We start from the raw sequence: 26,063 nt of genomic DNA on the forward strand, positions 1-26,063 counted from the left end.
TCTAACCATCATTTATGTAAGATTAGCCTGTCACATAGTTAGTTAGAGTCTGCAAAATCAAGCTTGAGGTATCTACTCCAGATTCAGTGTTAACTGTCTAGTTTCCTGTTTTGTCTGATAAAAATCTTCCTCTTCTGCCATCTGTTCTTTGATCTGTGACTCATTATCACTCTTTATTTGTTTTTTGAAATACTATTGTACCCATCTTGTTTTATAACCAAAACCTACATAAGGTGACTGAAATTGAGCTCTGGACTCACTATTTTTTTTTGGTTCAGTGATCTTGTATTCTGAGTACATTGTGCTGCAGTCTTCCTGTAGCTCTATGTCATTGGCTGTATGATTAACAATGATACCTAAGCAACAGATCCTTGGACAATTTTGCCACCTTTTGGCACTCAGTATCTCTTGCATTGAAATGTATTCCATGGACAGATGTATGTGTCTGTGTCATAAAATGATGACAAAGACTTCTGGCAAGTAGGTCAGACACTTTCACTATCACTTGCAATTAGTGAGAGAATTCTTGTCACAATACATATCATTCATTACTGTGATTCCTGAGGCTGGTAGAGCCAGTTCAAGAACTTGGTTTGAGTCTGTTAGGCAGAATATAACTGCAATTTGACTTCAGGAAACCTCTCTTGAAGACTTCCTTGAGCTTTCAATATGAGGTTGAGGAAATCTTGGGTTCTCAAAGGCAATGCCAGGGTTCTGGTGGATCCTATCCAATCAGCAGTTCAAGAACCCGCCTAGCTAATTTCAGAAAGAATTATTTCTAGAAATTTGGTATGAGGGAATAATGTGGATTTTTTGTTTGCTTGTTTTTACAATGGCAACTCATGGTGATGGTCTACTAAGATGTGGAAAGGCTGCAGTCTGTATTGGCTGAGGGAACATCCATACTGACAAAGTTCTACTTCTTTAGGTATTAGCTTTGAGAAAAGGAAGAGCAATAGTGAGTATGTGAGAGTAGACAGAAGTATCTCCCTCCTCTCTTGCAGGTTTGTAAATATGATTTTGTGGAGATCCGAAGTGGGTTGTCTTCTGATTCCAAGCTTCATGGTAAATTTTGTGGCTCCGAGAAACCAGAGGTGATTACCTCCCAAAGCAACAACTTAAGAGTAGAGTTCAAATCAGACAACACTGTTTCTAAACGTGGCTTCAAAGCTCACTTCTTCTCAGGTATGTGGATGCTTTGGAGATGGGGACTCAACTTCTAAGAATACAGGAAGTTTTAGATAAGAAGAAAGGCTTGAGGGAGGGAATTTCAGGTAGGGAAACTTCATGAGCAAAGACATGGCAATAGGAATGAACATGTTCTACTGGAAAGACTAAGGGAGCTATATTTCTATGTTGAGTTGGGAGAAAAGAGGTGTGATAGGTGGGGTTTGGACCATATTACCAAGTTCAAGCAACTATCAATCTAGAAGCAATTAAGTTCTTATATAAACTCACACCATGCTAAGAACTAGAGATACAAAAAAGTGAAAACAGCCCCTATTCTCAAGGAGTAGACATTTTAATAGGAAAAACAATATGCTTTGTAGACTCACAGAATACATAGATTTAGAGTTGCATGAGGTATAGGAGGATGGGTTTATGTAACAGACATCTGGAAGCTAGGATAGGTTCTTGAGTAAGGGAATGGTATGGTGAAAATAGTGTTTTTGGAAAGCTAGTGTTTTTGGTGGTGGTCTTGAGGGAGATAGAAGGTACTAGACTCTGGTACTGAGGAAATTAACAGGAAGACTGTTACAGAAACCCAGGAACGAGGTGATGAGGACCATAGCTAGAGTGGAAGAAGCAGGAGTAAAGAAGGAGGTGAGATTTTAATGGAAGGGAATTTGGAAGCACAATTGAAATTAAGATCCTGAAGCTAATAAAGGATATAAATTTAAAACTATAAATTAGAAAGCCATGATCATAAATGTGATAGTTGTAGCTTTGGGGGAAGATGTGCTCATGGAGTGAAGAGAGAAAGGTAGTGTAGGTGGCAGAGACAGCCTGGGTGCACTGAACTTTGGGGCATTCTGTTTTTTCTTCTAGGCCATATTACCCATTTATAAAATATTCTTAGTTATATGCATAAAATAAGAGGTTCTAAAATTTGATTACAAAACAGACTTATTGACTACATTGGAAAAGCACAACTGGGTAGGAGGAGAGAAAGCATTGGCACTTGAATATGCACTCTAGTTTCTGAAGGCCAGGGATGAGGTAGATCTGGCAGGCAGATAGATGATCAGTGAACAATCCTAAACAGAGATTCAAAAGTGGTAGGGGCTACAACCCCTAGCTACATATTGCCCTCAGATTAAGAATTCTATCAAAAAGCTTTAAAAATTCTTTGAGGGTGTGGGAGAGATGAAGGTCCTTGAGTGTAAGTGTGGAAACTTGCATACACCTGTCAGATTTTTTTAATGTATTGATTGGTTTTATTGATTTTTTTTTCTGTTCCCTTTTTCTTTAAAAAAATTCTTTGTTATATGGGATGGTATTTTTGGAAAGAGAAGGGGAAAGATACAGGGGAAATTCAGATGTAAAAAGCAAAAGATATCTTTAAAAGTCTATTTTAAATAGACATTCTTAAAAACTTACACAAAGAAGTATAAATGAACATGATACAAATTCATGTTGAATAGACATTGAGCAAAAGAAGGAGTTAAAGTAATGAATAGGGCCTGTTGGAAATAACCAGGATAGACTTTCTGGAGTAGTTCAGTTTTGAATGGAGTTTTACAAACTTGGTGGTTTTTTTTTTTAAATAAATGGGCAGTTCAGTCTCATTCTCCTCTTAGAAATACACACTTTTCTCTCCAGATAAGGATGAATGTTCTAAGGACAATGGTGGATGTCAACATGAATGCACCAATACATTTGGAAGTTATGTTTGCCAATGTAAAAATGGGTTTGTGCTACATGAGAATGGCCATGATTGTAAAGAAGGTGAGTTCTCTTACCATCTCTATTTTTTTTACATTTTTATTGGCAATTAAGCATTTGTTTTCTCCCCTTTCTAGCTCCCTTTTGTTTTTGATTCATTATAATTGTGTTCAACTCTTTATGACCTCATTGGGAGTTTTCCTGGGAAAAATACTGATGTGGTTGGCTATTTCCTTCTTTAGTTCATTTTTACAAATGAGGAAACTGAGACAAACAGCATAAAGTGACTTGCTCAGGATCACATAGCTAATAAGTGTCTGAGGGTTGGATTTTGAACATGAAGATAAATTTTTCTGATTCCAAACCCAGTACTCTATTCTCTGTGCCACCTAGCTGTTCCTAGTTCCCTATTATGCTGCAAAAAGAAAAAACAAAAATAAAAGCTTTATGAAAAAATATGCATAGTTAAGCAAGAATAAAATTATCGAATTTAACATATCTGAAAATGAATCTTATTTTCTGCATTGTGACTCTATCAGCTCTCTGATTAAGGGTGGATAGCATTTTTAATAATTGAACTTCTGAAATCATGGTTGGCAATTTAATTGATCAGAATTCTTAAGTTTCTGACCATTATTAAAAAAATTCTTTCATTACTCAGGAAGTCAGGGCATTATTTCTAGCTTTGTACCCTGCTCACTGGGACAATCTACACTCTGAATTTCTACCTTTAGAAATTTAATAATTATTAACAACAGGAGTGAAGAATTTGGGAACACCTTCAGTCAGTGCCTTGTAAAAAGTAGCTATTCAATAAATGCTTGTTGATTCAATTTTCTCATTTGTAAAATTAGTATATGAATCTTCCTTTAGTCTCCTTCCCTGAGTTGTCCATGTTGATAGAGTTTAGAGTTAAGAGTGATCTGAGAGGTCATCTAGTTCAACTTACTGAACAATGTAAGAATCCTTTATTCAACATCCCTGAAAAATAGCCATTCAAGCACTCCTAGTGGCGTTGTCAATTTAGGGGAAATCATTTTACTTTTAGCCATCCAAGCACTTACAATGAGGTTTTCACTGTTGGACAGTTCCATTGATGGAAACTTCTTATACTGAACTTAAATTTGCTTCATTACAGCATCCATTTATTGGTCATACTATGTTTGCCTTCTAGAATTACAGAAAAAATTCACAATTGACCCAAGTCAAGCTTCTTGTCTAGGTGGATTGGATAATGTCCATATGGCATTTGGATCTGGGCCAAAACACATTTAGTAGAGTGTTGACTCCAAGTGCTATGAACCTTATAATTAAGATCATCGCCCACCTAAATCAAATACTATATGGATCTAAGCAAGGGCAACTAGAATTGCCATAGTTATTGTAGATTCTGAAGGTTCTCCATGTAACAGATCTAGAGGTTGGAGAAAAAAGGAAGAAAAATGAAATCATTACAAGAAATTCCTCCTCCAGAATTAGATTTAGTGGAGAACCCAGAAAGAGGAAACAGAAAAGGGAACAGAGCCATTATAACTCTTCTATCCATCTCTATAGTTATTATCAATGACTACCATTTAAATCCCCATTAACAGAGACAAATCAAAGAAGGGGTAATAGTCAAATGGGGAAGCCCATGACATCTTCTTTTCCAAATGCAGACCACTACTAAAGTTATGAGCAGGGCCTTGGCCATCAAAAGTTGGAATAACAGTTTTGAAACTTAGAGTTGGAATCCCATCCTAATATCAAGAGATGAAACACTGGATTAAACATATAGATTCTTCATTGATTATTCATCATTCATTTCTATATATGGTTGGTAAGGACAGTGTGTGCATAATAAAATAGGTATAAGTTATAGTCTTCGCTCAAACTCAAAGCTTAATACAATTGCTTAGTTATTACTGGCTTTTATAAATTGTGTTATGTTAACTAATAATAATAATGATGATGATAATGCCAGTAACTGACATTTCCTTGTCACTATAAGACCTGCACAGCATTTAACAGATATTATCTGTTGCAGCCTCACTCCCTAAATCCATTAGGATCAGACATGAGAGTATAGACAAGACGATCTTCCTGCCACTATCCATATTCATTGCATGAAGGGAAGAAAATCTTTCAGTTTTCTCTTAAACCAAAGAAAAAAGTCTATAGAAACAATAAGGGGGTCAGAACTCATCTGGAAGGAAAAAGAGCAAGTCATAGAGAAATTCCCTACCATAAGGAAATTCTGAACTAAAAGATCCAAAGAGCAACAATAATGCAGAATTGTTAGAGGACTTTGCAACACATGTAATGGAAGATAAATTTAAATATTTAAAAAATGTTTTATAATAAGTACATTAAGAATTTGAGGGAAGGTTCTAATTCTAAAAAAATAACAAAGGAAAACTATAATTATAGTCTTTGCTTCACAGGATTGTTACAAGGGTGAAATGAGATAAAGCACTTTGAAAATGTTAAAAAATATCAGCTATTAGTACTCATTGATTTTCATTCAATTACTCTTCCTCTGACCTTCACTTCTTCCACTGAAGCTTTTCATTCTTTGTGCTTCATTTTTGTAAATTGTTTCTTTTTTCTTCCTTTAATGACAATATGGAATAAAATTGTATATTTAAAAAATAGAGGAACTCAAACATCAGATTAATTGGAATTATACCCAGAGAGTACAAGACAAAAACAATTCATGTTGGAAGAAATATTCAGGGGAAAATTTTTGATGAATGCACAGAAAGATATCAATCCATGAGTGGAAAAATTTCATAGAACCTCAGTATGGAAAAATTCAAAACTCAGGTCTCTAAGACACATATTTATTAAATTGCAAAATGATAAAGATAGATAATTTTTAAAGACCAAGAAAGAAATAAAAGAAATCACATATGTTAAATTAGAATGTCCTCAGATTTCCAATTTATACCTATATATGTTTAAATAAATATTTTCCAATTACACTGAAACTTTTTAACATTCATCTAAAAAAATTGAGTTTCAAATTTTCACCCTCCCACCCACCCTTACCCATCCTATGTACCCAAATTTTTAAATAATCACACAAGAAACCTTATATTTAGTCTTTTTAAAAAAGATCAGACTTGATGGAACCAAGAATTACTAATCCCATAAATCTGAATATTTTATTTGAAGAAAAACATTTAAAAATTAAATATACCTCAAAGAATCATTGAAAAAATTATTGAAAAGAAAAACTTATAGAAGTTAAAGGAAGCTTAATATTATCAAGTCAAGAAATTATCAAAGTAAAATAATATAAAACCCATCATACCTCCAGTTAAGAAAATAAAATGATGTAATATTTTGTGAATTAAACGGGAACAAGTAAGAATTTGAGATGAAATGTATATTATAATTAATGAAAAACAAAATTTAAAATTTCTTTAAAGTTATTGAAGATATTTAAAGTCAAAAAAAGGAAGAAAAGGAGAGGAATGGATGGTTTCAACTCCCAACTTTAAAAAAAATCAATCAAATCTCGGAATCACGCATAGTTGATAGCTTAAAATGAAATATTTAATATTTAAAAACATTTAAATTAAAGTAGAAATAGTTATGGGAAAATGAGACAGATATACAACCTAGATAATATTTAGAAAAAAATGAAAAATATCAGAAGATCAATTTAATTTGCAAACATATATTAAGTAGTTATTATATGCATGACATTATGTCAGGAATACAACAAAAAATGATGCTTTTTAATTTCAGAGATTATACTCTTATGGAATGTGGAATTAATATAGTGATTAAATGTGAAGAGCTTGAATTCACTCCATTAAAAGGAAAAGAATTACAACTTGAATTAAAAAGAAAAACCATCAATATGTTATTTACAAAAAAATACATTTATTGCAAAGAGATATAATTTTAAATGAAAAGATTTGTGTTAAAGAGTTGATGAAATGCTTACTCAAAAATATATTTACATTTAATTTATACACATTCAATTTTTTGTCATTAAATAAAAATTACAATACTTCAAGAGGAAAGAGATAAAAATAATAGGAGATAAAATATTAAAATATGACAAATCCAATAAAATGCTATAAATAATAGCTATGGAATGCTTGACAAACTGGAATTAATCTATTTGTAAAGAGCAATAAATGAATGAAATGGAAAATATCCCCCCCACAAGTGCACATGGAACTCTCAAAAGCATATCACATACATGAATATAAAAAAGTTCTGAAAGTTTCTTTCATGTGGATTAGACCTATTTCTGCCTTTCATTCCTGAGACAATGAGCTGAGTACTTCAATTCAATCAACATTTATTATAAGTTATTTGAAAGGTGAGAGTTAATGTCATATAGTAAATAGAAAGTCAGTTGGAGAGTCAGGAAAATCTAGAGTTGAGTCCCATCGCTGACTCTTTTAACTATGTGACCCTACCCATGTAATTGACACTCCCAGTACCTTCTATTTTAGACACTCTATATAACTCACAGAATAATTGTATATCTGCAATGGTAGAAGGAATTTCCTCATTTGACTTCTAGCCCCCTTCCTCAGTGAAATTATAGATTCAGAACAAAAATAAAATTTTAGTCTCACTAATATAAATTCAATCATCTTTCAGATATCACTTCAGAAATAAACACAATGTAAAACAACTATGATAAATACATGAATAACACAAAATACAATGAATAATCCCAGGAGGAAGAAATTAAAAAAGAATGAATCTCACAAGAAATCATCTTTATATCAATTAATGCTCTCCTTGAACTGATTATTGCTCTTTTTCTTTCCAGCTGGTTGTGAGCATAGGCTCAATGGTGCAGAAGGAACAATAGCAAGTCCAAACTGGCCTGATAAATATCCCAGTAGAAAAGAGTGCACCTGGAATATTTCCTCTACTCCTGGTCATCGAGTAAAAATTGTAAGTTGCTTCTGTGGATTGGAAAATATCAATCAAAGAAATCCACTATTTTATTTAAAGTAAAAATTTTATGTCGAAGTCTTTTGAGTAGCATTCTCTAAGCTACACACCAAGAAAGAAAGTGTGATGACTGAAAGTATGAAAGCTAGGATTGAAGGTAGTTTGGGAATCAAGTGCTTGTCCTGCTTCATAATTTATGATTCTTTCCTCATTGCTACATCTATGCATTCTCCTGAATCATTCAGGTAAAATAATAATTGTGTTCCCAACTCATCTATTTTGAGCTTCCAAATATTAAAAAAAAAAACCCTCTCCTGTCAAGGAGGAGAATGGGTGTCTCTGAAAGTTTTATTTTTATAATAGTGAACATCATATAGCAGTTACTGTGCTAAACACTTTACAAATATTATCCCATTTGGTCCTCACAACAGTCCCAGGAGGTAGGTGGTGGTGTTATCCCCATTTTACATTGATAAAATGGAAACAAGCAAGAATTAAGTGACTTGCCCAGAGTCACACAACTTGTAAATGTCTGAGGCTGAATTTGAACTTCCCGACTCTAAACTTAGTGCTCTAGTTATTGTACCCTATGCCTTTTCCCCTAAAAGAGAAGAAACAACAAGGAAAAAGAACAAAAGGAACAAGAAATTATATTGAAGAGAGGAGGATAATCTTTACAACTGTAACACTGATGTCAATAATATATTTTCCTTGTAGGATAGGTAGAGAGGGATGCAGAAAGGGATATGTAACTGTGTCAGACTGAAAGTTCCTTCCCCAGAATAGTAATAAGAATGTCTTAAATAGGTATAACAGTTTATAATTTTCAAAACATTTTCATCCTTTATCTTATTTGATCCCAATAATAACACTAGGAGATAACAGAACAGATATCCTCTCCATTTTACAGATGGGGAAACATATGATGCTATAATGTTACATGAACATGATATCATGACTTGTTGAATTTTCTTTCTCTCAGGTCAGGTTTCCCCAATGTGTGCATTCCAAAAAATTCCAAATAGACTTTTGACCATTCATGAAGTAGGCTTATAATTGCCACTGAATATTGTCTTAGTCTGAGAAAATATCATTGATTTTAAGGGCTTATCTCTGTCACGGTGATTACTTACTTTCCTGTACTTGGAGCATTGTTTCTGTGTCTTTCAGGAAAGCCCTTGTTAGCTTGTCTTTTGCATGTGATTTGCCCTTGCCTGCATTTTCCACTCCACCACAAGATCCTCTGGCATTCAAAGCCCTTCACAACCTAGACTCTTTTTTCTCAATATGCTTTCAGTCTTCTTTCCCCTTATTCCTCGGTGTTTTCTTCCATCCAGTGATGCTGGCCTCTTGGTTCTTCCGTGAACAAGACGCTCCATCTCTTGGCATTTTCTTTGACTATCCCTCCCCCACCCCATGTCTGAAATGCTCTCCCTCCCCAACACTGCTACTAACTTCCCTTAAGTCCCAACTAAAATCCCATGTTCTATAGAAAGCCTTTCCCAATCCCTCTTAATCTAGTGCTTTCTCTCTGTTAATTATTTCCCATTTATTTACATATAGCTTGCTTTGTATATTTTTATTTGTAAGTTTCTCTTCCATTAGATTGCAATTTCCCTCTTTTTTAGCACATAGTTAAGTGCTTAGTAAATGATTATTGATTGATACAGAAGTCTGACAACTTGAAGAATACTTGAGAGTTATATCCATAATATCAGTGAGAATATATTTTTATGGCAGTCTGAAGATATGGGTTCAAATCTTACCAGAACATGTACTAGCTCTGAGATCATGGATAAGTCATTGAGTCACTCAGATTTCCATCAGTGAAAAATGGAACTAATAGCACTTAACTTTGCCTATCTTGTTATGAAGAGAGCTCTTGTTAAACTTAAAGAACTACATAAATGTGGATAAACATTACTATGAAATGTGCTCTTCACAATAATTCTTTGTAGTAAATGGTACAAATGTTACTGTTCCCATTTTTAAAAATTAGATGGAAAAAACGAAAGTTTAAAGAGCCAACAGCCTGTTTACAGGCTGATAAATGTCTTATCTAGGATCTGAACTTTGATAGCTCTTGACTCCATGTCTAGGACCTTAGGCTATTGATTTTTGGGGTAGATGAACCAGAAGGAGGACAGAGGTCTTATGCTAGCTTTACCAGATTCTCCTTAGAAGATTTTATAGAAATAGTTATGTACTAACTATAATCACCTTCCATATGTTGTTGTTTCCTTTGGATAGAACCCCTTGATGGAGGAAGGATTAAGATTAACAGATCAACATTAGCAGATTGACATCAGAGACAGTCATGATTTAGGGGTGAGGAGAAGAAGGAAAGGCAATGTTTATGAAGCCAAAGGAGTTTATGAGGCAAGAAGCATGTCCAAGATTCAGAATCACTGAATTTTAGGAGATGCAGGAACTAGAGTATGGCAAGAATAAAGTCAGGCAAGATTTCAAGGAATCAGATATTATGTCATTGATGATAATGATAGCTGATACTTTTATAGCATTTTAAAGTTTGTAAAAAACTTCATATACATACATTATCTCATCTAGTCCTTGCAATGATCTGGTGAAGTAGTCTATTATTGCTCATTTTCAGAGAAGGAAAAATGAAGTTCAGAGACATTGTGATTTGCCCATGGGCATATAACTAGTAAGAATGAAAAGTGGAATTCAAGTCCAAGTCTTAGAGTCTTCCCACCATATGGATTTAGGGTTTATAGGTGGATTTAGAGCCATAGACATTGGCATTTCTCAATTTCACTTGATGAGAGTAGTCAATATAATAACTAGGTATATAACAGGAAGATTGTTCTACCCTCACCTCATCTTGATCTTCTGCTTCAGCTTCTACTGTGGACAGTCCCAGTTGATGCTACACAGGGAGACAGCTGAATTGCTGATCAGAGGGGGCCTTAGCATGGAGTCACCAAAATATAATATATATATATATATATTTCTATAATAATTTGAATTAAAATGATCTACAAAAGGATAGAATTTAAGAATTTTCTTTGTGTCTCTTTTTTAGCTAGCCTTCCATGAATGGATATCACTCTCAGATTATGCTAAAGTTCACAAACCCAAAATAAATGAGATTCTTTTTCTCAGTTGGACCAGGTAGCCACTCAAGTTCCTTCTAATGCTGAAATATGGCAATTCTGTGAGGGAAGTTAGTTGGCACAGTGGATAGAGTACTAACCTTGGAGTCAGGAGGACAGGAGTTTGAATTCAGTCTTAGGCACTTGCTGTTTGTCCTTTGGTAAATTCCTTAGCCCTGATTGCTTCACATACAGGCCAATCTCTGGTCATCCTGATTCATATCTGACTATTAGATCCAGATGGTTCCACAGGAGAAAGTGAGTTTGCTGACTTACAACCTGCCCCCCACCCCAATCCAGTATATGTGTTTGTTACAGCATCGCTTTCTTGATGTCATGGTCTTCTTTGAGAAAGAAGGCCAAACATCATCATTGTAATTCTGTGACTTTACAGATATTTTTCTATTATTGAAATATCTTAATGTTGTCCCCACTCTGTACTAGGTATGTGTGGAAACTAGTTCTCTCTTCTGCTATTGGAGATAAGATAGATAACCACCTCCCCATTTCCCTTTCTCCTCCTCTGCCCCCCCCTGTTTCTTTCTTTAACATGCCTTGAATGTCCACCCTGACCTGTTTCTTTCTCTGTCCTCTAGACTTAGTTTCTCCTAGTCACACTGACCAGTCTCTTACAGCTCCTTGATCTGGATGCTTCCTCTATCATTTCTCTTTTGTCAATGGCTACTCCTTTCCTTTCTTCCCCTACACTACTGTTTCTACCTTTAATTTCCAGTTCCCTGACTATTCTTCTGTGATCTGTTCTACTCCCTAATTCTCACTTCCCATCCCCCTCATAGTTCTTCTCTTGTGGGTCCCATAAATTGGATCAGTCAGGATACCGTAGAGGACAACTTTTAGCAAATTGCCTGATGTCTGTTATATAACATGAATCTTTTATTTTTTTCCAGCAGGGGAGGCCGTAGAGGACAATAATGATTCATTTATCCTGTTAAGTTTCTCTCATAACTTAAAACGGGAGGGATTTTCTTTTTCTGCTTCAGGGAGATAATCCATCATTTGGGGATATAGGCTTTGGGGGGACCACCCATTGTAAGAGAAGACAGGGATTGTTCATTTTTATCTTTATATTCCCAGGCCTAGCAAAGTACCTGACATTCTGAAACTGTTTAATAAGTACCTATTCATTCCTCTTTTGCTTCTTTATAATTCTGTCTAAATTGAATGACCTTTGGGAATGAGCCACTTACACAAAATAAACTAGGCTTTTTTCCCCATGATGCTAAGCCATTGCTGCTCCCTCCCACTTGCCAGACACTACAAAAATGAAATAAATTAGGGTGGGTCAGCATGTTGGACTTCTGGATTCAAGTTTTTGAAGGTGACCTGACCTTTCCCTGGCTTCTCTTTTCTATCTCATAGACGTTTAATGAATTTGAAATTGAGCAGCACCAGGAATGTGCTTATGATCACCTGGAGATATATGATGGGCCCAACAGCAAGTCCCCAATCCTCGGCCGTTTCTGTGGTAACAAAAAGCCAGATCCTGTGGTGGCTTCTACAAACAGTATGTTTCTCAGGTTCTATTCTGATGCTTCAGTGCAGAGGAAAGGTTTCCAAGCAAGGCATAGCACAGGTACATTGGGTTATATCAACTGAATCTATCGGACAGTCAATATTAAATTTTTGATGCACTCTCTTATCAGCCATCCTGATTATGGTATCATCTCTCAGCCTCTTTCTGTTTCAACCCTCTTCTCAGTTCATTATCAGGGTCATAGTCCCATCTTCCCCTTTAGTGGTCTATCTACAAATCCTAGAAAGCAATCATTTGAACACTATTGTTCTTGTCTTAGAGTCAGGAAATCCCATGTTTAAATCCAAATTTAGACATTTAATAACCATATGACCCTTGACAAGTACCTTAATCTGTCTGGGTCTCAGTTTGTTCATTTGTAAAATGAGAAGTTTACATAGGGAATAAGGACATTGGAGTTTGAATGTTGCCTCAGAAACTTATTTACTAGATTCCTGAGCTTGGGCAAATCAGTTAACAGCTCTGTGCCTCAGATTCTTCATCTGTTAAACAAAGGGACTAACCTTGGTAGCTCCCCAAATTAGTCCATTATTCTATGCCTCTATTTATTTTTAGAATTTAATTTTATTTTTTCAATGAACAAAAATCTTTTTTCTCTCACTCCTCTTACCCTAATAAAAATATAAAAAAAAATTAAAACTCTTTAACAAATATTTAGTTAAGCAAAGCTAATTTTCACATTGGCCATGTCACAAAATGTATGCCTCAATTTGATCTTGAGTTCATCATTTCTCTATTGGGTGGTAGGTAGAATCATGGTTGCTCATTGCAATTGACCACAGTCCAAAAATCTTTCATCATTGTTTATCTTTACAATGTTGTTGTTATATAAATTGTTTTCCTGATTCTGCTCACTTCAATCTGCATCTATTTTCATAAATCTGGAGAGGTTTCATATAATTTTCCCATTTTTCATTTCTTAATAGCATGATATTATTCTGTTTAATTTCCATGCCATAATTTCTTAAGCTATTCCTCAGTTGATGGGTAACATTTCAGGCTCCATGTCTTTCCTCTTACAAATAGAATTGCTGTAAATATTTTTGTATGCATGGGTCTTTCTCTTTTTCCTTTGGTCTCTTTGAGACAGATCTTATTTCTTCTTCATTGACCTACCTTTATTCTTGGTCATAATTCTGGAGAGGGACAAAGGTTGGACTGGGACAAGAGTAAAATGTGGCCCTTTTGCAACTGAACCATAATGGGTTGTATCTTTACTGCAGAATGTGGTGGCCGGCTAAAGGCAGAAATTCTGACCAAAGACCTCTATTCCCATGCCCAGTTTGGTGACAACAATTATTCTGGGCAGTCTCATTGTGACTGGGTGATTGTGGCAGAGGATGGCTATGGTGTGGAATTAATATTCCAAACATTTGAAGTTGAAGAGGAGGCAGATTGTGGGTATGACTACATGGAGGCATTTGATGGCTACGACAGCACAGCCCCACGGCTGGGCAGGTTCTGTGGCTCTGGGGTAAGTTCCATATATGAAAATTCTGAGCTGGAACATCTTGTGCCCAATGGCAGGGAAATAGCATTGGAGAAAAGATTAGATTGGCATTTTGGGAGGCAGATTGATGACAATGGAATTCATTAGACTTTGGCAAATAGAAGTAAAGACCATCAGAAGCAAAATTCTTTTGAAACTAGAATCATGAAGTGAAAGCTAGTACAAGAATTTAAATAGTGTTCAGTTTTGGGAATCAAGACTGGATGTGCATTGGCCTCAGTAAACATTCTTTAAATTTTTGTCCTTTTACACTACATAAAATATAGATGATTATTATTGTTGTTGCTGTTGTTATTAGTGTGAGCTCTATCTTTAGGGAGAACTTGGGCTTTTTGTTTAGTTTTGCTTTTTTTTTAAAGTAAAATGGGCTGTTTATTTTGATGCCTTTAAGTTCAAGTTTATTTATCTCTGCCTTTGGCCACACCTTTCGATACAAATAGAATTAGGGTGTAAGTAAAAAACATTGATTAGAAGAGTATTAACACCTGATTATGGCAGATAGTTCTATTCAAGAGAGAAGCAGGAAGCAAAAGGACAGTGACTCTTGGGTACTCCAGGCCAAGATTAGGTGATAGCACTTTCTATTATACTGCCATGCTGAGGGATTAGTAGGTTTGAAACTTGAATTCCTGTGGGAAAAAGAAAATAGTTCTGGTTAAATTTCTGGGCAACACAGTTCTGGAATGACATTGATAATCTGAAAAGCCTACAGAAGAGAGCCATAAAGATGGTAAGGGACTTTGAGTCTATGACACATAAAGATTGGATCATTTAAAGGGAACTGATACTGTTTTTCATGCAGAGCAAACTGCAGAAGGAGGAGGGATGAGATGGGAAATATGGAAGCTAGCATTTGAAGAGCTATCATGTAGAAGATGAATTAACTTTGTTGATTGACCTAACAATATGAAAAGAAAATGATCTCGATCAACAAAAGTTAATGAAAACAAGCCTGAGGTTCTACCACACACACCCATAATATGGCAAAGATGTCATAAAAGAAAAAGAAATGACAGTTGTTGGAAAGGCTACAGGAAATGGGCATATGATGACATTGCTGGTGGAGTTGTGAATTGGTTCAACCATGCTGGAGAACAATTTGCAACTGTTTGAACCAAGAAGGCCAGAGGGAGAGCACCTCTCAAAATTTCAAGGAGGAAAATTTTTGCTTCCTAACAATTAAAGTTGTCCAAAAGTAGAATGGACTACGTCCACTAGAAATCTTCCAGCATGGTTTGGATAAGTACTGATATGGATTCATTTTGGGGTATAGCTAAGACTACATGGCTGCTGAGGTCTCTTCCAACTCTGATTCTCTATTTTTGTGTGTGATTTTGTCAAGGCAAGAGGCCATTTAAGATAGCAGAATTTGAGTGCAGAAAATAGTGTCCCAGGGTTGGGTTAATTGCTTATATACTATAAACTCAGTCAGAGCTTCTTTTAAACATTTGCCCTGGGGTACATCCAAGCTCTATTATGTTATAGTATATGGCTTTTATGAAGTAGAGAAATCTAGTGCAATGGCAAAATCTTAGATTTGGACCCAGAGAACCTAGGACAAATCCTAGTTTTGCCACTAATTCCCTGAATGACCCTCAATGAATCAAATCACCATTCTTGGCTTCTGTTTCTTTATTTGTAAAATAAAGGGATCGTGTTGAGAATCCTTCCAGGTCTATATCTGTTCTTATGATCCTTTAGGACCCCAAATTCCAGGGAATGGGCTTTTTGCCCATTTGCCACTAGATGGAGGTCTTGCTTCTAACATTATCTGTAAGTCCTTGTCTAGTTAATGAGTAGAACTCAGATCTGAGATATTCTTGAGCCAATTGACCCTTTCTAGGTAAAATATTATTTTCACATGTAACTTATTGGATCAGTTATACAAAAGAAGAGCTAGGTAGCATCGTGGCTAGTAGTTTGATGTCTAGATCAAGGAGCTTTGGGCAAGCACAAGGTAAATAAAAGTCGACTTTTTAAGGAAAAAAATCATGGTGGAGATGAGAGAGGCAAAAATCTCAGAGAGACTTTGGAAAATTTGAGACGTAAGGCCCAAATGCATAGAGAGGGGAACTGGAAAAGAATTGCTCTTTGGAATGATCTCTGAGAGATGGTTGCAGGGGAAGGAATAGGCCAGAGTCAGCTTATTTATTTATTTATTTTTAGGTCTTTTTTTTCACAAGGCAAATGGGGTTAAGTGGCTTGCCCAAGGCCACACAGCTAGGTAATTATTAAGTATCTGAGACCAGATGAACCCAGGTACTCCAGACTCCAGGGCCGGTGCTTTATCCACTGAGCCGCCTAGCCGCCCCTCCCACAATCAGTTTAGAAAGGAACTAGTTCATCTGAGGTACAATCACTGATGGGGAGAAGGCTATAAGGAAGAAGTTGCTATTTGTCAAATATTTCTAATTATTTTGCAATTTTAACTAATTATTCTCACTAACTTTGTGCTTGCTATCTGAGAAACTGTGTAGGGGGCGGCTAGGTGGCACAGTGGATAGAGCACCGGCCCTGGAGTCAGGAGTACCTGAGTTCAAAAATGGACTCAGTTAATAATTACCTAGCTGTGTGGCCTTGGGCAAGTCACTTAACCCCATTGCCTTGCAAAAACCTAAAAAAAAGAAAAAGAAAAAAAGAAAATACTGAGAAACAGTGTAGAATAGTGGGAAGAGAGGTGACCTTATAGTCAAGAAGACTAATATTGAGTCTCATCTCTGCCACAGTCTAGCTGTATGACTTTAGGAAAATCTCTTAATCTCCTTAGTCCCATGCAGCTGATTCTCTAATATAGGATTTCACACACACCCCTTTTTTTCATAGACCTCTTTGACAATCTGGTTAAGCCTATGGAAGCCTTTTCTAAGAATCTTTTTTAAATTTATTAAATACATAAAGGAAACCAAATCCAGGTATCAAATTAATTTTTTTTAAGCACAAGTTCAGAGACTCCAGGTAAAGAATCCCTTCTGAGACTCTTAAATAATAGAGTAGGCGTGGATCTGCATTGGTAGAGGAAATTCCTCAGTGAGAGTTCCCTACATTAGGGAATCACAGATCTGGTCAAAAACAAAAAAAGAAACAAGACAAAAGAGAAAATCAGACACTAGGCTCATCCATTTTGATTCATGTGTGATCAGTCTCCTGGTCACCTTACTCTAGATATAATTCCAGAGAAGTAGACTCAATATATACTCTTTCAACTGTTTAAAATAGATTTTTATCAATGTCTTTTTTTTGCATTATTTAGATTTCACTTATCTCTGCTCTCTTCCCTCCAAAGAGCCATCCATTTAATAAAGAATTTTTAAAAATAAAGCAGTAAAAAAGGAAGAATACAAAATAGTCAGTCAATATATTTTAAAATTATTTTAAAATATTTAAAATATTTTGAAATTTTGAAATTATATGCAACATTCCACCCCCTTCATCTATTATTGATCTTCCTTCCTCATCTCTCTCTTTTTTTTGCTGAGCTTTCAGACATCTTCATAGTTATAATTTCCCTTTGTTCTTCCTTTAGATTTGGAACCACTATGTGGCATTCACCCCAAGGCCTGACTCCTCCCATGATTCAATGAGACATTCTGGTGAATACAAGCAGCTTTGGCAATGCTTTTCTATACATATGCACGCCCAGACACATATGTATATATGTATTCATATACTGGCCCAGTTAAGTCACTGCAGAAAAGCCTTTGTTTCTGACTCTTCCCTTAGGCACCCTGTCTTTAATGAAGTTCCAACATAAAAGGGTGGCCAAATGCTACTTAAGGGCTGACTCTGCTACTTCTAGCAAGACGCAAGCAAAACTAAGTTATCTGCCTCATCCTCCCTTTAGTCATAGAATCAGATATTTTTGAGCTATAAGGGGCCATCCAATTGCTCCCTTTTAAAGATATAAAACTGAAATTTAGAGATGTTGAGAACTATAAATTAAGAGGTAAGATTTGAACTCAGAACCTTCTGACTCAGCTCCTTAGCACTTTGTGTTATCAACATTACATCATCCTGCCTCTCAGTCCTTTGAACTTTTCTTCCTGTGGAATCTCACCTGGACCAGGGCAATAACTTCCTCAAAGGTCTTCTTACCTCATCTCTTCTCCATCCACTCCATTCTCCAGATTACCTGGTAGGCATGCATGCTTCTATCACTCCATCTCCTTTGCTCTTAAACTCTTAACTAAAAAAAGTCCTATTTATTCTATCTCCTCAATCTCATTCATATCTCTTTCCTTCCTTCCTTTCCCTCATTGCCTCAATTCTAATTTTTGCAAACTTTTTAGGTTTACAGATGCTGCAGAGAAATAAAGACTACATAAAAAAAATTAAGTCTTTGGATTTGATGATTAGCAACTTTTGGGAAAAGAGTTTTAGTAAAATGGTATTAGTAGAATTGAAGCTTTGTTGAAAACGTTGGTCATATCTCCTTCCCCCTTTCTCCACCTGGATTCTTCCTCTGAGTCTCTGAGCTTTTGCCATATATTGCGAAATTCCCAGTCCTCAAGTCACTTCCCTGTCTTTTCCCCCTCCCCTTTTATGTGCTGTCTTGTAAGCTCCTTGTGAATAAGGAATGTCTAGTTTGTGACACATAATAAGCCTTAATTAGCATTCCATTATCCATCTATTTATGTGTGTCTACTTATTTCTCTCTCTATATGAATCTATCCATCTACATATCCATTCATATGTATATAATCTATGTATCCATTCATCAATCTATGTAGCCATCCATCTATCTATGTATGTGTGAATGTTTATTGTATGTAGGAGTCTGCATGCCCATTTGTCTATCTATTTATCTCTCATAGTGGGTAGAGTAGAGCCCAAGACTTAGAAGTAGATGGAAACTGGATTCAAGTTCTACTTCTGATACTTATTAGCTTCACAATCATGGTAAAGTCCCTTAATCTCTCTTCTCATCTGTAAAATGGAGATAATAATGGAGATAGTCCCTTCCCTTCCTCGAAGGTTGTTGGGATCACAAGTAATAATGTGAATGAAGTTCTTTGGAAATGCTTGATGCAATTTTCCAACTTATTTAAAAGCTTGTTGTCATTATTTCTTCTTTTCTCAGCCTTTAGAAGAAATCTACTCTGCAGGTGACTCTCTGATGATCCGCTTTCACACAGATGACACCATCAACAAGAAAGGCTTTCATGCTGAGTATACAAGCACCAAATTTCAAGATGCTCTACACATGAGAAAGTAGTTTCAGTGCTTCTGAAATCCATCACCATCCTTGATCTCAACACCTATTGAGTTTTATTTTCCCCCCAATATTAGTACTCTGTGAATCTGACCCAAAAGAGTGCACAGTATTTTTCTCCAACCACAACTCAAAATCCAGCCTTTCTTTGACATTTCAAGGACCAAGTACATTCCTTTTCTTTGTTGCTCAGATGTTTTCAGTCATTGGCCCCAAAGCATTGCTTGGTTATTTTTCAGCAGTGCCAAAGATTCAGTTGAAAGGAAAAATTGACACCAATAGATATACTACCTTCGTGTATAGAAGGATGGATGAATGGATGGATAGGTGGGTAGGTAGTTAGGAAGGTTGGTTGGCCCCTGGGACTGTCCCTCCCTTTCAGAAAGTTGGATCAGATGGGAGACAGTTTGACTATGTTGGATCTTTTCCTCTAGTCAGCTGAATCTACATTCATGTAAAAATAGAAGATTTGAGGTTGTTGATTTAGATATACTGTGCATTAATTTAATTCTCAATAGCACATCACTATTTTGCTCGTAGGGAGTTCTAAAAGAGCTGCCATTTTTCTTGCCTGCCAGGACTTATTAGACCATCAGAATATAGGGTCTTAGAACTGGGAGGCAGTTAGAGGTCTTCTAGTCCTAAACCTTCATTTTATAGATGGGGTAACTGAGGCTCAAAGAGGTAAAGGTCATGTGACTAGTCAGGAGTAAAACTGGGTCTCCCACTCAGGATTCCTAACTCCCAGTGTTCCCATTGTACCCAATTGCCTCCCAGCAACCTCTGGCATGCCATAGGCTAGAATACTACTTGGATGCCAAAACCAGGATGTCCTTTGCATTTCTGAGTTTAAGTAAAGAGATCATAGATCCAAGGCAACTGGAATGGAGCTGTTACAAATATTCCTCTAACTGAGTTAATTATAATGGGTGGGAGGAATCAACAATCTCTCTGCTTCTTCTTGATTGCCCTTCTTTGTATGAAGAGATCATTGAGCCAAACATTCAGCGTGGTGTCCTCTTTGCAGCACAGAGTAGCTATTGGACTGCTATGGTGAGAGTGGCTGTCATGCTGAAAAGAAATTATTTCTAGCCTCAAAGGGACGAATTTCTCTAAAGTAGAGCATAACCATTTCATTGGCAAATGGCATGAAGGACAAATGCTCTTCAAGAGACCAGTTCTTATTCTCTATATGGCCTAGAGCTCAGAAAAACTGTAGGCTAAGTGAGAATGATCACATGGTGGTCTCCATTAATTGTCTGCAAGTTTGATGGGCAGATTTAGTTAAGAAGAATGTTCCGCAATGAAGTTCCTCAAGATCAGACTATCAACTGGTGATCAGAATGAATAAAGCTTGGCATGTCTTTGGAAGAAATGCAAAAACTGAGTCGAATAATTGTACAGCATCATGATATAGTTTTAGGGAGAAGTTAGTTCAGAATAAGATTTTGTTAAGACAAATGTGGGCATTATGAGCTAAAAAGCTGTGGTGTGTTAGCTTTAAAGAAGTATTTATGATTAAATAATTTATAATGATGTTTACATAACCTTAATTACCATTAGGTAAGAAGTTGGCTGTGGCACATATGTTTCAGATATAGATTGTTCTCAGTTATATTAAAGACAACTCCCATGCCTTTGGGGACTAAATGAGTCATTTAAGCTATAGTATGTGAAGAAAGTTAAAATAATGTTTTAAAAAATTGGAAAATCCCTCCATAAGAAGTTATCCAAGCAAACTGATGGTTGGGAATTTTTTTAAAAAAGTCATACAAAGGTAAAGGGAAATGCATGAAAATATTTTCTTGCTTTAAACAGGAAAAAGCTAAGTAATAATAATAATAATATATGTATGTCTGTCTGTATGTAAAGGATCAGTAGTCAAAGCCTTAATAAATGGAATATGAAACTGTTACACTTGTTGACCACTGTTTGCTGCAGACCATGCAAAATGCTCTAAAAGAATGTTTGGTTGGTTATTCCTTGTGTTGGCTTTAATTAAGTTCTACTTGGGTTGTACAAACAGAAATGTCATGCAACATTACATCATAATATTTCCCCAAAACCTTAATAGATTAAAAATTGTATGAAGACTTTTTGGGGTATAGAAGAATCTGCTCACTCTAGACTTTTGGATTCAGAGCCTGACTAATATGTCCAAATTCAATTTTTACCTACATTTAAGATATTTCTTTCCCAGTATTGTGTTTCCAAGGAAGTTCCCCTATACCATTATATCATAATCTATAAGATTTCCCAAAAGTCTCTATGAATCAAACTATTAATAGAGTAAAATTGCATAAATATTTATGGGATACCCCATTTAGAAGAATCTATCCATTCTGGACTTTTGGAGATTAAACCAACCTGTCCAAATTCAATTTTCGCCCTGCATTCCATGATTTCTTCCCCAGTGCTGTGTTTCCAAGGGGGTTCCCTCATGCTATTACATCATAATATATAAGACTAAAATTGATTTTGGGGGGCTCCCTGTATAGAAGAAACTACTCATTCTGAAGTTTTTGAAGTAGAAGACTAAGCCAGCATGTTCAAATTCAATTTTCATCCTACATTTCAGTGATTTTCCCCCCCAGGGTTCTGTTTCCAAGAGGGTTCCCCCATGCTATTATATCATAATATATAAAATTTCCCCAAAATTTTATACACCAAACTCTTAATAGATTAAAATTGCTTGAAGACTTTTGGTGTACCCCATATAGAATACTCTATGCACTCTGGACTTTTGGACTAGGATACAAAGTCAACCGTGTCCAAATTTAATTTTCACCCTACATTTCAGTGACTTCTTTCCCAGTGTTGTGTTTCCAAGGAAGTTCCCCCATGCCAACCTCCAATCACATTGGGCAAAGTTGAAACCAAAGGCAAGACAGAGAGAAGTGCTTTGAGTACATTTCTGTCTAAGAACTTGAAACACTTCCATTTCTAACTAGTAAGTGGGAAAGTCAGAATTCAAACCCAGGTTTTCTGAGTTCAAAATCATCACTCTTCCTGCAATAATACATCATAGCAAAATGACTGTCATTGAACTTAAAATAAGATATTTCACATAAAGAGTACCTTTTGAAAAAGAGTAATAAGCATATCTCCAGTTCATAGATCAGGTACTGACCTATCACTGAATTCCTGGTCTGGTGTTTAAAACAAGGAGACACCAGAGAGCCACTGGATTCTGGCTGCGTCTGAAGACAGAACGGAGGGTTTGGGTCTTTGGAACCCAGCATAATTTGTTTTTAAGACAATTATTATCTTTATTATTCAATGTAGTTTATATCTGGAATCTCCTTGCCATTCTGATATGAATTGGAAATTCTCATGTAGACTCACAGAACTTAAGAGCTGGAAGAACTTTCAGGACATTTGTTCCAACCCATTCCCAGAAAGAATTCCCACATACCTGATGAGTGTTTATTCAATCTCTGCTTAAAGATCTCTAATGAGGCAGAATCTATAATCTAAGTCAACCCATCCCACTTTGATGACACCTATTCAAGAACATGAGTGGTATATTCTTATTTGGTGTGAAAGTTTTCAGCGAGTTTTATTGAGAAAACCAACTATATTTAAAAATACTAAGGTATTTAGACATATCTTTCGTTTTTCAAACTGTAGGCAATTGTTGAGTCTTCTTCCACAAATAAATTTTTAGTTGTCTTCCATCATAGACTGAAATGCTATGATAATTCCAAATGCCTAAAAAGTTTCTCTTCTTAAAAAATGTTTAAAAGTGTTCATATAAGCACAGAAAATGTGGGAATTTTTGTTTTATGTGAATGTTAAATACATCTAGTTAGTTTTGAAAACAAAATAGAAAGGTGCAGAGGAATTGAAAATATCTGTCTGGGAAGAACTGACTCATAAAAGAATGGATTCATTGGATGTCAAGAATTCAGTTTAACAAGATTTTATTAATTGCAAGGCATTGTTCTAGGCTCTGGGGAAACATAAACAAAGAACTCCTACCCCTAATGAGCTTACATTCTATTAGAGAAAAGATACATAAACAGAATACCTAACTCGGAAAAATACAATAATTTTTTGATGGGAAAAACACACCTCAGAGTGAGTGACATGGTCAGGACAGGCCTTGGGGAGGAGGTACCATCTGAGCTAAAGCCTGAAGGGATCTAGAATTTAATTGTACTGTGTTGAGGGGACTAGAAAGAACATTCCAATTAAGATGGGGGTTTAGGGGAAACAGTAAAGAAAGGAAATAACAAAGATGATGCATGAGTTCCTTCAAGTTGCCATCTCTGGTCACAGTTCACTCCAAACTTTTTTTTTAGGGTTTTTGCAAGGCATATGGGGGTTAAGTGGCTTGCCCAAGGCCACACAGCTAGGTGATTATTAAGTGTCTGAGACCGGATTTGAATCCAGGTACTCCTGACTCCAAGGTCGGTGCTTTATCCACTACACCACCTAGCTGCCCCCACACCAAACTCTTAAAAAACTGGAAGTAGTAGAGACTATTAAGAGAGGTGAACTTCTCTTTCATTTGGGGTGTGTCACTGCTTGGGAATAAAATTGTTGCAGATTTACATAGAAATAGAAGTTCAGTAGGACAAAAATTGTCATCCCTTTTTGACCTGATCAAGCTGTAAAATCTCAGAATTCAATTTTGGAGGAGATGCTGTCACCATATTTCCAAATATTTGTGAAGTCCTTGTGGACACCAAGACAAAAGTGTCAGTTTTCAGGTCATCTGGATGCATCCTGGAGAAATCTTTCACAGGCACCACAGCTTCATGGGCTTTCCATTCAACCTATTTTTGTGGGAATTAAGATATTGAAGTTCCATGTTTTCTCAAAGGTTTACCAATGATTTTAGGATTTTTTTTAAAAACACATACAGCTAAAATTGTTCTATTTGTATTTAGAACCACAGATTAGCTGACATTCACCCCTGTCATTTTGAAATTGCTGTAAACTCCCTGTGCCTCTTAGGCAGGACCATTTCTTCTGTACCCACAGGATACTCTTGTAAATTGCATAGGAACTGATCAATGTTTAGCTTTCAAGGATTCTGAGAAAATATGTTTTATGCACTTGACTGTGAAGCTTCATTTTAATTGTACTTGGTTTCATCATCCTAAATCTTGGATTATGTTTTGCTATAAATCTAAAAGGTTGCAGTTTTATAGAGTGACCTACCTCCAACTCAAGGCATCTAAAATGTGTTTCAGTTTATACAGATTTTTATGGCTGATGAATATACAGGATTTTGAACTTTGAATTCCTTTCATAGGGATTTCCTTTTTTTTCTTTAAGAATTTATTATGAAGCTACTACGTGCTAAGCACTTTACAAGTATTATGTCATTTGACCCACACAACAGCCCTGAGAGGAAGGTGCTATTATTATTGAGACAGAGAGAGGTCAAAAGACATGCCAAGGATCACATAGCTAGTATCTGAAGCCAAATTTGAATTCAGATCTTCCTGATTCCAAGTCTGGCAAGCTATCCTTCATTGTGGTTTTTTGTTGACTATTTGAATATTTGATTGTCTCACATCCAGGACCAGATCCAGTTGTCCTGTTTCATATATGGCCACTGGACCCAGATGGCTCCAGAGGAGAAAATGAAGCTGAAATGAACTTAGCGAAGCATCCCCTCACTCAAATTCAATTCACTTGCTTGTCATGGAATCACTTCTGTGATGTCATGGTTTTCTTTAGAAATGAAGGACAAACATCATCATCATCATCATTGACAAGGTCCCTACTCTCAAGGAGCTCATACCCAAATGGGGTGATCCCAGATAAATAGATCAAAAGTCATTTTGGGGGCATTTGCTTTGTATCAGCAATGTGGCACCATATTACTGAGATGAAATAAACATGTATGGATAAGGAAGTGTAGATGGAATGCGTTCTTGAAAAATACTGAGGATTTGAGGGGGGAAAGAAGTAGGAAGGAAGAGGGGAAAGTCTTCCTGCAGAAGCGATGATTTGAATGGTGATCCAAACAAAGGGAGCCAAGAGGTCAGAGTTAAGGAGAAAGAACATTCCAGGCGTGAGAGACAACCAGTGTAAAGGACTTAGGGACAAACCTATCAAGTAAGTATTTAGAGTTTTCTTGAGGGGTCTCCCATCATCTTCACAGAAATGAGGGAGAAAGTGGATAGTCATAATTATTAACAAGTCTATCTTGTGACATGAACCACATTATCATTACAATATGCCTTTACAGTCCAGCCAGGGGAGGGATGGGAGAAAACACCAGAGATGTCTATATAGCCCTTCACAACATCCAAGTCTATCTTTTCAGACCAGTTACATATTATGTCCTTCACATTCCTCATTTCATATCAAGATAGCCAACTACTTGTTATACCTTGAATATCATAACTTACCTACCACTTCTGTGTATGTCTATATACACACACACACACACACACACACACATATATATATATATATATACATATATATATATATATATGTATGTATGTATATAGTATATTCTCTATGCTGTGGATGCTTTCCTTCTTCACTTCCACTTCTTGGCATCCCTAGCTCCCTTTAAGACTCCACTCAAGTGTTATACCCTCAAAATGCTTTTTCCAGTTCCCCTAGTTATCAGTTCCTTCCAACTGCTTTCTATTTATTTTGTACATCTCTTATACTTACCTGCATACATATAATCCCCTAATAATAAGCTCCTTGAGGACAAGATATTTTTGTCCATGATAGCTGACAAACTGAAGCACTTTAATAAATATTTTTGAATGGAATTCTATCCTAAAATCATTGATCCTGCCAAAAAATCTGAATATCCCAAGACCTTTATTATCATACATGACCAAATGAGTTAAATCCACTAGCAAAGCTGCCTCAGCAAATCTGCATAACAGCTAA

At 36.0% G+C, this 26,063-nt stretch overlaps 1 protein-coding gene across 1 annotated transcript in view; it reads left to right on the forward strand.

Annotated features, from left to right (window-relative positions):
• Positions 1-21,080, forward strand: part of TLL2 (tolloid like 2) — a 131,116-nt gene extending 110,036 nt beyond the window's left edge. Inside the window, exons 15-20 of the mRNA XM_074233248.1 lie at positions 1,005-1,185; positions 2,824-2,949; positions 7,670-7,797; positions 12,294-12,507; positions 13,692-13,942; positions 19,056-21,080. Coding sequence (XP_074089349.1) covers positions 1,005-1,185; positions 2,824-2,949; positions 7,670-7,797; positions 12,294-12,507; positions 13,692-13,942; positions 19,056-19,190 — 1,035 coding nt within the window. The 3' untranslated portion in view covers positions 19,191-21,080. The remainder of the gene's footprint in view (positions 1-1,004; positions 1,186-2,823; positions 2,950-7,669; positions 7,798-12,293; positions 12,508-13,691; positions 13,943-19,055) is intronic.
• The last annotated feature ends 4,983 nt before the right edge of the window (positions 21,081-26,063 follow it).

Source organism: Macrotis lagotis, chromosome 4 (genome assembly GCF_037893015.1).
Source record: "Macrotis lagotis isolate mMagLag1 chromosome 4, bilby.v1.9.chrom.fasta, whole genome shotgun sequence".
Taxonomy (NCBI): domain Eukaryota; kingdom Metazoa; phylum Chordata; class Mammalia; order Peramelemorphia; family Peramelidae; genus Macrotis; species Macrotis lagotis.